Source organism: Equus caballus, chromosome 16, assembly GCF_041296265.1.
Source record: "Equus caballus isolate H_3958 breed thoroughbred chromosome 16, TB-T2T, whole genome shotgun sequence".
NCBI classification, from domain to species: Eukaryota; Metazoa; Chordata; class Mammalia; order Perissodactyla; family Equidae; genus Equus; species Equus caballus.
The window spans coordinates 77,233,210-77,247,356 of record NC_091699.1 but is presented as its reverse complement, the minus strand read 5'-3'; the positions used below and the strand labels follow the sequence as shown (position 1 = coordinate 77,247,356).

Here is a 14,147-nt window from a genome sequence, read left to right as displayed (position 1 = left end):
AAGATGGCCTACTGGGAATGACAAAAATACTTGGCCAGGATTTCTTCAAGTTTACCAGTCTTGGTTATTTAAAATGAACACTGCCTTGTAGTAATTCCTGTAGAGAGTTGTGAATATGCATCTGCTAGTGATACACAGCTGGTACCAAGTCATCACAATGATATGGTTACATACTTTTGCATTTTCACACATCTACCATATCACAAAATTACCTCATGAAGTAGTTCTTGCATAAAGTAGGTGTTCTATAACGCCTGTCTAAAGAGATGTTTAACGTAGTACCCTGGTACAGTAAGTCAAAATGTTTATCAATTGTTAAATGAAAACACATACTAATCCAGAATAATTTCTATGAAAAACAAGTAAAAAATATTACATTGTTTTGTTGATACAGTACTTCAGAAGTTAGACTGTTACATATACCCAATTTCTAAGGCAGATGATAATTTTTTAAAGTGATTGTAATCTTGCTGTTGGCCTTTTCCCCCCTGAGAGTAGAATCATTCAACCTTTTAAAGTCAAAATTGTTAAAACAATTACCAAGAGTTAATATGTAAGAAATTGAAAGAGTATTATTGGAAAGTGGTAAATAAAGTTATGCATATTTGACATACCTGCTGCATGTATAGGCGTTCGCTTCAAAATATAATCTTTTACTAAGATTGAGGCTCCCTGATTAATGAGTACATCCACACATTCAACATGGCCCTTAAATGCTGCAAGATCTAAGGGTGTTCTTCCACTACTATTTCTCACATCAAGATCTAACAAAGACTGTACCAATACTTCCAGTGCTTGATGGTGACCATGATAGGCCTAGGAATAAATAAAAATATAAATTTAAAAAATACATATTTAAGCTGACTTCCAAAATTCCTTGGAAAACACAAAGAAGCAAACTTGTCTTCACATTATTATTATATTTGAGATAATCCAAACTTCTGTGTTGAGAATTTAGAAAGTTAACTATAATTTTTTTTAATAATCAAAATAGTAGGCTATAGTATTAGAGAATGGGTATTCTGCAAATAATGAAAGTTCAAATGACAGGTGATCTTTTCATGAGTATACAATGTCTGGTTCACAGCAGATAGTCAATGGATATATGACATGGATTCAATGAAAGCTTTCATTCTAAGTCTGTGATTCCAAAGCCTGTGTTCTTAATTACAGGTCAGTGCTCCACTTAACTCTCTGATACAATTTTACTTTACTTAAATTGTAGAGACAGCCAGCAACTGAAGTTAAGCTAGTACTTGAGTCTTCAAATTAAAATGACTACCTCCACCCCATAATACGCTGTATCTCAAAAATAAGCATTTCTCTTAGCACGAAAATACTTAGACTGAGCCATGCCTGAATAACTGCCATATGCCAGGCACTGTCCTAGCTGTACAACAGAGCAAGAATGAAAGATCTGTCAGACTGAAGCCCCGTTCTTTACAGTCTCATAAAGGGGCTTTCTAAATAATTCATTTCAAAAACCAACATGTCAACAGAACACCTATTATTCTCATTGGACTAGATGCTGAGCAGGACATAAAGCAATAACAAAACATAGTTCTGGCATGAAAGGAATGTTTTCTCTAGTTTACTCATTCCAACACTTTGTAGCTAAGTGACTTTTACAAGTCATTTTCTAATACCATTCAGACCGACAGCCTAGCAGGCTGGTAAATTATCACATGTGAACTTTCATTGAGAATTGAAAATTGTAAAATTCTACCATACCTGAGCTAAATCTCACTTGCACCTAATCTGAAAAACGATACTTAGCTAGAAGAGGGCCCCTCACTGCATCAAAGGGTTGTAAAGCCATTTCTTGTGGAAAATGTCAGAAGGTACCAGCAAGAGGTAACGCTGGTCTAGGCCTTACTGCTTTCTTTGATGTTTCTGACTACCTACAAACTTGACTATTTCAAAGATTAACGTGACTGGAGATCACTGAACTCTACATCCCAGGATCACATCTAATCTTGTTCCTCAATACCAGGTCAATGAAATTACGCTACTAAAAGAGTGAACTTTGAGAAACACAGTATATGCAGAAGATCGTATACAAAGAAGAGAGAAAATAAGGATGACTAGGAGCCATGATGATTTGCTACAGGGGTCTTCCCCTCGTGATGTTCTTTTATAGGACGGAGACAAGGAACTTGCATGCATAGTATGTACGAAGACAGAAACCAAGATCAGTTCCCTTAAGAGTCAAGCTAGTCTGTTTCAACTGCATCAAGCTGTCCCAGATTGGCAGAGTTTGGAAGGAAAAAAGAATCACTTCAAGTAATTTCTGAAAACCTCCCAGAGATGTATACAAAATTCAAAAGTGGTGGTCTAATCACATTTCATTGAACCTAATTACTAAATTATAAAATTATTTCCATTTCAGCTTAAAAACACTATTTGGCACACCCATGTTCACAGCAGCACTGTTCACAATAACCATGGAGTAAAAAAACATAAAAAACTATAGTTTTTGAGATAAGACATTCGAAAACTTGGAAAAGCGCTGAGTCTGGCACCTAGTAAGTGCTCAAGAAATGACAGTGCTATTATTATAAGAATGATGATGACGACCAAGAATTGCCTAGTCATCTGCTCAGACTTCACTTCTTGCCACCAATAGTAAAATGGCTATTTTTCCCCATGCTGGCTTTGCCCTTTCAGATGACTTATCTACTATGCAAGTCTGGGAGAGTAGATAGTATTTCCAAAGACCCAAAGAGCAAGGAAGCAGGAAGTTTCAGCATGCTTTCTTAGCTATTTGGAACAAAGGAGGAAGTACTAGTGGGGAAAAAGGGGCAGAAGGACAAAGCAGAAAATTCAATGTATGTATGTCAGTGTTAGAAAATATGCAGGGAGAACATGAAGATAAAAAATAGTACGCATGAGAAGAAACAGTTAAATGGTTGGCTGAACTTGTAGTGATCCACGTTAAGTATAGACCCTTATAAGCATTTTACTGTACTTAACATCAGAGGGTTCACAAACAGCTAGTGATAGTACCCAGGTCTCCTGATTCTCAGTTTCCCCCTGCAACTGTAACATGCTTTGTTTCAAAAATAAATTCTTTTTTCAGCACAGAAAGAACTAGATTGGGCTCTGCCTGAATTTTCCTAAGATAATTCATTCCCATATCTGACTTAAAGAATTGGCACACTCTCTCTCTGCTAACCTTCTCCTCTTAGTGACTGACATTAAGAGGAAAAATTCAGAGGCATCTTAAGCTAGAAGGGACATTACAGATCAAGTAGCCAAATCCTATAGCATGAGCAATTGAAACCAACTAGCACACCTAGTTAGAACACCAAGATCACAAAGTAAGCAACAAGTTGTATAAATATCACAGAAATTATAGTTCTTACACCCTCTGCTTAGCAAGTGAGAAGTCATTCCACTAGGAATGTATTTTTAAATTCACATCACAGGTATATTCTCTCCCTTAGAGTAGGTCTGGGGGGAAGCCCAAAGACCATTGTTGTTGATGTTTTTAAAAACAAAACATAACAAAAGTACACTCAAGAACTCTCTGAATTAAAAAAGTTCGTAAAGTTCTGGGTACTTGTTTGAGTCGACACAAACAGATATGAGGTATTTTCAGTAAACCAGCCATCACGTTGGCTGTGAAGGCAGTACTCACAGCCAAGTGTAAAGGGCTTATTGTTGCTCTATTGTCTGAATCACTCAGCATGTCTGTTCCTGAGGTTTCCATTAACTGAGGAAGAAAAGCATTTTAAATGTCAGAAATGGTACTTTTAGGTATATTACAGTTGTTATTCCCACTCCCTGTCCCCTAAGTTCAAATCCATTTTAGAGTATAAACTGATACTTGAATATGAATTTAAAAATCCCAGACCATTATATTATGAAACCTAAACCCAGCAAGCTCATAGAACAGATCATCCTGAAAATGTGGTAAGGGAGTATAAACTGAGTGAGTATAAACTAAGAGCTTGAGGGAAATGCTATTTCATTACCACCAAGTAAGAACCGGCCCTCCCCTTGCATACATGATTTCTGTTACTACCTTTGTGCCCGGGAATGTGTAAACCAGGCTTCAGCTCTAGTGAGAGCAAATAAGTAATTATAATACTCTGAATAATAGGGGGAAAACTGACTAATACTTACAACATCTAAAGGAGTTTCACTTGCAATCTGAAATAAAATTTAAAATAAAAATAATTAGTTTAGGAAGTATTCATATGTATTGAAGACGTAACTGTTAGCTACAGTTCTCTATTTACATAGGGCTTTGTTAAATCTATTCTGAAACTGTGCTTCCTTTGCCTCCAAAAATTAAGTCTTTTAAATAAACAATTGTATAATAGCACAAATCTATATACACAAGTCTAAGACTTTAGTCTAAAGATACAATAATAACCTACGGAAATGTCTGTTATTTCTTTGGCAGAGTTCTAAATGCCACATTAAATATGTCAACCTCCTTTTTCTACATTTTTTTTTTTTTTGAGGAAGATTAGCCCTGAGTTAACATCCATGCCCATCTTCCTCTGCTTTACGCGTGGGATGCCTACCACAGCACGGCTTTTGCCAAGCGGCGCCATGTCCACACCCGGGATCCGAACTGGTGAACCCGGGGCCACCAAAGTGGAACGTGAGAATGTAACCGCTGTGCCACCAGGCCACCCCCTTTTTCTATCTTTTATACCCACTCTCTTTAAATTTTTTTTCCTTCTTCTTCTCAACAAAGTCCCCTAGCACACAGACGTACATTCTAGTTGTAGATCCTTCTAGTTGTGGCATGTGGGATGCCGCCTCAGCATGGCCTGACGAGCAGTGCCATGTCTGCGCCCAGGATCCGAACTGGCAAAACCCAGGCGGCTGAAGCAGAGCACACGAACTTAACCACTAGGCCTTGGGCCCAGCACCTATCCGTGAATTTTATTTCCCCTTGAAGGGAAGCCACACTTAATAATAATTTATAAAGTATGTCTAAATGAAGAAACCCTAAACCTGAAACATCTGTTACACACTTGAGAATCTTTTAACTTGTCCCTTACTATTTGGCAAAGTGCAGTCAATGGTGTGTATATTCAAGAATGAGACCACAGTTGAAATCAAAAGTTCCTTTGCAGAAGTAGAGTCTCTCTTATCAGGAGAGACTGTTAAAAGAATGGGCATTTCAGAATTCCCTAAACATATGGGGATAACCTACCTTTCACAGGGACATTTATTTCTCATATAAGACCAGGTTACAGTTCTTTAGAAACTTGTGGAAAACATTTATTTAAAGGGGCAAAGAAGTAAACGCTACATAGACATGGGGTAATATAAGGGAAGGACATAAAGAGCCCCCTCTAGAGATCTAATTTTCTCCTTTCTCCTTTCTTTTTGAAAGGGAAAAGGGAATGAGAGAGCTCTTATAAGGCAAGTATGAATTTAAGAGGTACATGGAATCTAAAAATGTTAAAAAACAACAGAATTTGTTTCTTGATTCATTTATTCTCATTTTCATTACATTATTAGAATAGAAACTCACACTAGTCCTTCCACAAGAATTCAGGAATCTTACCAGCTGAAGACATAGACGGTGACCATAAGCAGCTGAATAATGAACTGCATTGTATCCCTGCTTGTCCCGGATCCCTGGATTTGCATCATTTCTTAGTAAGTATTCCAGGCACCTATATATAATAACAATATATTCAAAATTCTACATCCTACATTTTCACCAATGATAAAAACAGAGACTAAAACTAAAAACTGATGATTTTTCTTACACGTGAGTAATGTAAAAATCATAAATATATCTATACAATATATATTTGTAACAGAAATGACATTGACTGCAAGCATCCTAAAAATACAAACAAAATGTTCATAAGAGAATCCTTCGTTCAAAGTGGACACTACAAAGCCTGTCAGGGAGCTTAAAATACACAAAGGCTGTTTTTTACAGTCAATATCTATGGCACCCTGTACTCCACTCAAACAATGTCTGATAGAATTAAATTCCTAGTGGTGGAAGTGAGCATCCGGTGTTGGCAACATTATTGTTTACCTACCTGGAACACACAGTGAGTACAGCATCTCATTAGGAAGCTCAAAAAAGGAGGTGAAAAGAAATCTCAAAATATCGAGGTCAGAATTTAATGATCTTGAATTAGATGACTGAGAAGTGTGTAAACACTGTAAAAGTGGTATGCAGTTAACAAGAAAGACCTTCCCATGGGAGATGTATTCCTGTGCTATTAAAATATGAAGAAAATAATTTTAAAAGGCCCTGGGAGGTTCACAATTTGTTATAATGTCAATAAATATTATTATTGTAGCAAAAAAACCAGTACTGAATTAGAAATTAAAAGATTTGTCTCTAGAGCTAGTTTGATACCAGTGATCTTGGGCAAATCATTTCACCTTTATGGTGAAACTGCCTCTCTCTATTCATTTGATAGATGGGGGTAGCAATCTGACCGAATAAAGTAAAATCCATTTATGCTCATATTCCAAGTCCACAATTATTCAGTCATACTTTGTCTAACGTTGCAATATGTATAACTAAATATTAATTCTACTACTAGAGAGAAAAAAAATCTATAATCAAATACTCCTTGTTAAAAATTCAAGTTTCTAAAAACATACTGAAGTTATATAAAAACAAATGAAAGGGCTGGCCCTGTGGCCAAGTGGTTAAAGTTCCACGTGCTCCACTTTGGTGGCTTGGGGTTCATGGGTCTGGATCCCAGGTGTGGACCTACTCCACTCATCAGCCATGCTGTGGAGGCATCCCACATACAAAGTAGAGGAAGACGGGCACAGATGTTAGCTCAGGGCTAATCTTCCTCAAGCCAAAAAAAAGAGGGGGATTGGCATTGGATGTTAGCTCAGGGTGAATCTTCCTCACAAAAAACAAACAAAAACAAAAACACCAAATGAAAAGGAACTCTGAAGCAGTGTAACTGATCTTCTAGTAACTCTATCACGTATATATGTGAGGGCGATTCTATTCAATGCCAACACATTTCTTTAATGGTGAATTGCTCAAAATCCTTTAGATCTCTTAGGAATTGCTTGCAAAATCTATACTTATTGTAATATCCTGAATGGTAATGGTAGCAAAAGTTCATCCTTTTAAGGTGGGACTTTGATATTTCTGAACAGCTAAAATTATCAAAGATTGTGAACTGGGTATAACTATGACCCAAAAGACCCAAATCGAGGCTGGCCCCATGGTCTAGTGGTTAAGTTCTGCATGTTCTGCTTCAGCAGCCCAAGTTCAGTTTCCAGGTGCAGACCTATACCACTGATTGGCAGCCATACTGTGGTGGTGACCCACATACAAAGTAGTGGAAGACTGGCTCACATGTTAGCTCAGGGCTAATCTTCCTGAAGCAAAAAGAGGAAGATTGGCAACAGAAGTTAGCTCAGGTTCAATCTTCCTCAGCAGAAAAGAAAAAAAAGGAGAAAGACCCAAATCTGATTTCAAGACTAGTGTTTTTTGGTGTTCATAAACTAGCTCTGAAGGCACTTCAAGAAGTGTTTCAGGAATGTGTAAACTCTTTGTATACAGTCTTCCTTGATGCCTAACCCAGAGGTCACTGGGATGGAGAAAAGACCTTCAGGGTTGGAAAACAGTCTCACTGCTTTACGGGCACAAACATTTCACTGAAAGGTATATTCTTTTTATTTTGAATCAAATTCTCTAAATGTGAGTGATAAAACAGAAATAGTTCTCCTTACTGAGACCTGAATACAAGACAGACGCTATCAGTGGAACAACCTATTTTAAGATAACTTGCTGATACATGAGTACTGAAAAACAGATTTATTTAAGGAAAGCAAAACAAGTAGGTAAGTTCATGTTCACTTTCTAAAGTAGGAGAACATGTCTCAAAGCATTATTTACAGTGCCTAGTTCTAAGCACACAGCATGAAATGATCTGAAATAATTTAACTGTTGTACATGTAGCAGTTCTTATCAAATCACATTATTTAATTTTTTTATATTCATATTACTCTGATGATTGGTCTCCTGTAACAAAACAAAGAATTGATTTATGGTGATAAAATTCCTTCAACTTAGAGTGATAAAATTCCTCCAGTCATGAGGAGGATTTCTTTCTTATATATAATCATAAAAAACAACCCCCAGTCTTCTCCTTCTCTCACACACACCACATGGGCAGGGGGGAGATTCATCTTGCTCAAAAGCCAGCTCTATTTCTCTTCAACTGGCAAAGAGAATTTTATTAATGTTTAATACATTTAATATGTTTCTTGTGATAGTAACTGTGTATTTGTTTGCTGAGTCATGACTGTCTATAGAGAATGTGGGCATCAGGATGATGGGGGTGACTAGCAGAATGCGTAGAATGAATCAAGAAAGATTTCATGTATTTTTCCAATATTTACTGGAAGTGAGAACAGAGACACATAAGGTAGAGAAGAATTATAATTATTTATGTCACTTCTGAATAGCAGAAAACCAATGTCACAAAAATTCCAAAATAAAAATAACTTTCCTTGGGAATGCTGACAGGAGATTAGTAAACAATCATTAAAAAATGAAACCAACAAATACATTATTGAATAATAGTAATATGAAGCTTTGGGGAATTTGTTAAATATTTCACTCTTGCTTTGGCAGAAGTATGAATTAATTATGCCAGGTTCTTTTATTATCCAACCAATTCCAGGGAATTAAATCTTTGGAATTTAGAAAAATAGATCAATGCTTTAATGCTACTATTTAAGCCTCCAAAACAATCACTAAGTGAAAGGATACCTCTGGTACCCTGAAATGGTCACTATGGCTTACAGCTTCCTGAAGGTTCCCGGGGTACAAATCACTGAGTCAATTAATGATGGCATTTAGACAGAATTTCTGGGATTCTGATACTTTAAAAATAAGAAACTGAGGCTCCAAGAAACAGTGCTAGATTCTTTTATACACGATCTCAGTTTCCCCCAGAATTCTAAGAAGTAGGTTTCATTCTAATTTTCACAGATGAAGAAGTTTTTGCTTAGCAATTACTTGCTCAGGCTCAAAGAGGTATAATATGGAGACCCCAAGATTTAACCTGGGTCCTTCAGATCTCAAAGCTCACATTCTTTCTAGTATATCAGGCTGCTTGGTGTAGATACTGAGAATTGAGTGTTTAAATAATAAATATCCCTAGCCTATTGCTCAAAACAGTTTAATTAGGTAAGAAATCTGATGATTTAATTCACTTTAGCAATACACACTTCTAGAGGAAAAATAGACTGGCTTAAATAAAACCAAAAATTTTCAAATGGTATGGGTTGAACATTGTTATTCTTTTGTTTCTGCATAAGAATTCAGGTTCAATGTAATTGTCTCAGGGCAGGAGGGCCACAAGGTAATCTCTATGCTTGTGTGTGTGTGTTTTTGTGTGTGTGACCTCTCAGTGAAATCTATGTAGACCACTCTGAGCGACACCCAATAACCAGTCTGTGGGAATAGTGGTAAAGGACTATCGATGGTGATACTAGTCATTTTAGGTGTAATTTTAAGAAAATCTATAAAAGCAAATCCTGAAATTACAAAGTCTATAAATCAGGGGGGGAAATAAACTTACCCAAGTTTACAAAACATTTTCTGATTTACAAAGTCTTTATCAGAGATTTTCTTTAAAGAGTTACTATCCAAAAACATACTTCAAATAATTTAACTTCTCCCAAAATCTATTTATATGTAATTATTCTGGTATATATGAAATTATATAAAGTGATATATTCCTCCAAACAGAAAATACATTTTACTAGAGCCTTCAAGATTAGAATTTCAGCCACAAATCCAACATAGAGTGGTACTTATAGAAATGGCTTTGAAATTAGTTACAGAATTTATAATAAATTAACATTTGTGAATACCATCAAATTATGCTTTTTATTTTGAGGGTAAAAAATAGTAAAAACCAAAGAAATACTTCTATGTTAGATGCAACTTCCTTGAAGTATACTTTATAAAATCTTTCCTCTGAAATGATTGTTTTTCTTAAGGATATTTTTAATCTTCACTGACCCAGACACATGGGGAATACCATAGATACTGAAGATCTCTTTTCTTATCTCCATGAGTTTATTTTCTTCCAAGAAGGCAATAGATATTAAGGTACTATAAACAGGTCTGATCAACTTTAGGTGACTATTAATTATAAAAGAATTTAAACATTTCTCATTCTTTTGTTCTTATTCTGTCATTCTTGGCCAACATTTACTTACTCCATTATCTAATTTACTTATTTAAGCAGTATTTAGTATGAACTATATGTCAGATTCTGCCAGTTCAATTCCTTCCTTTTTGGATACCAATTTACAAGGGTATCTTGCCAATATAAACTCTCTATCTCTGAAGGGTACTGGTATTCTAATGCCTGTCTAATCTGATGGCATTGTCCGCACAGCTCTTCTCTTTTCCTTTGCCTATGATATACTCAAGGCTACTGCCTCTGAGAAGTCAGATGGAAAAAACATGGAGGTGATATTAACATGTGCTTTGGGCAGGGAAGACAAAAAGAGATCTGTATCTTTCTCCCAGATCAATCATTAAGACAGGTTACTGAGTAGAAATAAGTAGCAATAATTATGATTTAGGAATAATTATGAAACCAATTTATTTCCCACACTAGAGACTCAGGGAAAGATAATCAACAACAAAAAGTACAAAAAAGAAATATAAATTTGCAATAAAAATAGCCAACCATATGGAAGATGCTAGTTTATAGTAACAATAATCCTTCAATCTCACCACATGATACTTACTTGCCATCTGTGTCTGACGTAGCTGCATAGTGCAGGGGTGTGCATCCTCTTTCATCAAGGTCATTCACACTTGCTCCTGATCCCACAAGAGCAAACAGGCACTGGTAATTGCAGTTGGCAGCAGCATAGTGCAGTGGAGATCTTTTGTGCCCAAGTTAATATAAGAAAAATAAAAGCCAGGGACATACGCAAGTAAACAAGAGTACAGTTTACTCTTACTCCACCCAGTTACAAATATTGTATTTATAGCGAGCTTGAGATTGATTTCTGCCATATACTAAGTCTGTTGGAGGGCTGGACAGAAAGCTAGGAGGAGAAAAGGAATGTGGCAGAGAATCCCTAAGAACAGGAAATAAGATAGAAACAGAGTTAAATTATTTTATGGTCTCCAGACAGTAACAATTCCAGTCTTCTGAGTGAATTACAGATACCTTTCACATTCTGCTCAGAAACTTGAAAACTTTCACTTAACAAAACTTCCCCTATGCTAATAAAAATGTTTCATAGTACAGAGGTAACAGCTTCTGTTCATGTCTCAGTAGAGGACAAAAGGGTAAGAGCAATATGGAAACATTACTTTACTGGATAATAGTACAGTAACAGTGTTCTAAAAAATGCAATTAACCCTGAATTACTTTCAAGCTTCTAAACTTAGAACATGCTTCAGAAGTCCTCTCTGCTATTTGTAGTACAGAATGCTTCAAGTGTCACAAATTAACTACTATAAGCAGGGTTAAAGTATAATTATAAAACCAAATCAGCTATAAAAATACTGCATTCCAAAGCTAGAGTGATTTTTGATTTTGCAGGCCCTTAGTTCTTTCATTAGCAGGCTTATGAGAGAAGTCTGTTCCTCAAAGTAATTATGGGGTCATATAGTTATGTTTTCTTTTCTTACATGCATTTCTGATTCCCTCCTATATCTAATTCTATTTACTTCTGCACTGGCCCCAGCACATGCTCTGAATACATTCACACATTTCATTTTGACATACATATCCTTTCTTGTCATACACTTTGATACAACTCTCAAACTTTGCTCATATTGCAACCTCTATTCAAACCAATTTAAATTGCCTTCAGTCCTTTCCTGTACGGTTTTAACACACTCTGGGTCAATTCCTACTCTAAGTGACTCGGTAGACAATGACAGCCTTAAGTACTGCTACCACAAATGCCAGTAATAACGAGGTCTGGGGCTGAACAATGAGAATGAGGATTGGCTGAGTGACTACAAAGGGATTCTGTCATTTCACAGGTGCTTTCCTTCAGGTCATACTCAGGGGTGTGTGTGGACGTGTTGGTATGTGTATATGCGTGTTTGTTGGGTTACAGAAGAGGAGAAAGAAAAATTACATATATATTTGTAGCCTATTTCCTCCCTCTTTCTGGTGCTCTGTAACCAAATATGGGCAGTAGAGTCTCTGAGAAAGGAATGACTTGGGGGGCAGGGTGAGGAGAACTGTACTACTCAGTTCTGGGTCTTGTGAGTTTCTTGAAGGAAGATAGGTACCATGGGGTTTTACATTTCCATAGCAATAATTATGAGAGGAGGAGCAATGATACCAAGAGGTATAAAGGAGCTTGTGAGGTAAAGCTGTGGCTGGTAGCCTGTGGCAGTGGCAGGGGCCCAGGTGGAAGAAGATTGTGGATGACAATGAATATTGAGAAGTTATCAATTTTGGGGGGCCTCTCAATGAATCATGACCACAAGGAAAAGATGCTGAATTATTCAGTTAATTCTCAGAAGCTAATGAGAAGGTCAAGCAAACCATTAAGTAAATAACATTAACTGGGCTCTGCACAGGAACTGTATCACATCCTACCTCCCAAATTTGTCCTTTTTGTTGAAGTCTGCACCAGTATTCAGCAGAAGGTTTAGGCACTCCAAATTCCTATCCAGGGAAAAATAAAGTTAGAAGACCTAACTGTCAGTAATTTTACAATGAAACTGGTAGGTTTAAATAAGTATAAAAGCATGTTTTCAAATAAGATAAAGTGAATAAAATTGCATGATTTATATTTTATGAGGAAAAAATATTAAAATTAATTTAATTAAAATTAAATTTAGTATTTAATAAAATATTAAAATTAATAGAATATAAAAAGTTATGTACATACATACTGGCATGTGGATAGGAAATGACAAGTGAATCGTCACTATTTAAAAGGAAGTTCACATTTGTAAAAGAGTTCCTGAACAGTTTTTAGGAACCTTTAAAACGAACTTCAAACAAAATGCTTATAATTGAATGACCTAAATTTAAGGGGTTTCTAATGCTAAATTAAACTAAAATGGGTTAAAAAAAAAAAAACAAACAAAACCAAACCTGAGAACACAGGTAATGTCCCAAGTCCACTTTCCCTTATCTTTACCTATACTATGATTGCTTACTTAGATGTATCCTTAGTAAAAACTATAGGAGAGTATAGTACATGCATGGGTATTTCTGTAATTTAATTTTTATAAACCTGAACATCAACTTACTACGTTACAATGAAAACTAACTGCCAAGTGATCAGACACTCATGCTGTCTGTTGTCCCTCTCTCTGTAGGCAAGTAACATGGAAGCTAGGTTTTAATTGGAAGGTTCTTAGGTGACCTTGGAAGAATAAGAGGACCTAGTCACTTGTTCACAACCCATCTCTAAAACTGAGACTGGCCTAGTGGTAGTCTTGGTTCAGCAGACTTGTCCTCTGAAACCACTGGGAATTTTAAAGGAATTATTAACAGGAATAAAATTCTTGCCAATGTCCTTTTGATAAGTCATCATGAATTAAACGGCTTATCATAGATGTAGAATCTAAATGATAACTAACATTAGATTATTAGCAGCATGCTTCAGAGACCAAGAGTTTTAGTTGAAGTTCATTGTTCATTCAAACTAACTGCCTAGTTTCCCCTGGTAGTAATATGTAAAACTTAGTCCAAAATCTTTCAATCTGAAAACTTCCGCTTCCTGTATATTAATACTGAGTAGAGGCAAGACAGAGACTATCAACAATTTTTTCCTGAAATTATGATTAAAAAATCCCAAACATCTTCTCTAAGAATACTAGTATTACTCAGAACATTCTCAGAACATTACTCAGAACATCAATGCTTTGAAGCACTCATTTGAGGACATATATTCTTCCATTTATTCAAAAATGATTTCCTCTTACAGGGAGCAATACTTCCTTTTCTAGGTTTGTTCTATCTCTCCCAGTCACAGTTTATGACCTACGTGGAGGAAGATTAAAAAAAGCAATTTCTACCACTCTAGTCTTTCTTCTCCCAAACCACTACTGTTATGTTTTGTTTTCTATTTTGTGGTAGCCCAGAACTAATAAAGAGAAACAGAGATAAGAAAAACTGCCCTGACCAGCTACCTTTTTCTTAAAAAAATAAAAATTTTGT

At 36.0% G+C, this 14,147-nt stretch overlaps 1 protein-coding gene across 12 annotated transcripts in view; it reads right to left on the bottom strand.

The window, feature by feature from the left end:
* The window catches only part of ANKRD28 (ankyrin repeat domain 28), a 200,663-nt gene that overhangs the window by 20,759 nt on the left and 165,757 nt on the right, over window positions 1–14,147 (bottom strand). For all 12 annotated transcript variants that reach the window (XM_023620897.2, XM_070238115.1, XM_023620895.2 and 9 more), the window contains 6 exons: window positions 12,573–12,641; window positions 10,747–10,887; window positions 5,534–5,645; window positions 4,129–4,155; window positions 3,641–3,715; window positions 615–816 (listed from right to left, as the gene is read on the bottom strand). In XM_023620897.2, coding sequence (XP_023476665.1) covers window positions 615–816; window positions 3,641–3,715; window positions 4,129–4,155; window positions 5,534–5,645; window positions 10,747–10,887; window positions 12,573–12,641 — 626 coding nt within the window. The remainder of the gene's footprint in view (window positions 1–614; window positions 817–3,640; window positions 3,716–4,128; window positions 4,156–5,533; window positions 5,646–10,746; window positions 10,888–12,572; window positions 12,642–14,147) is intronic.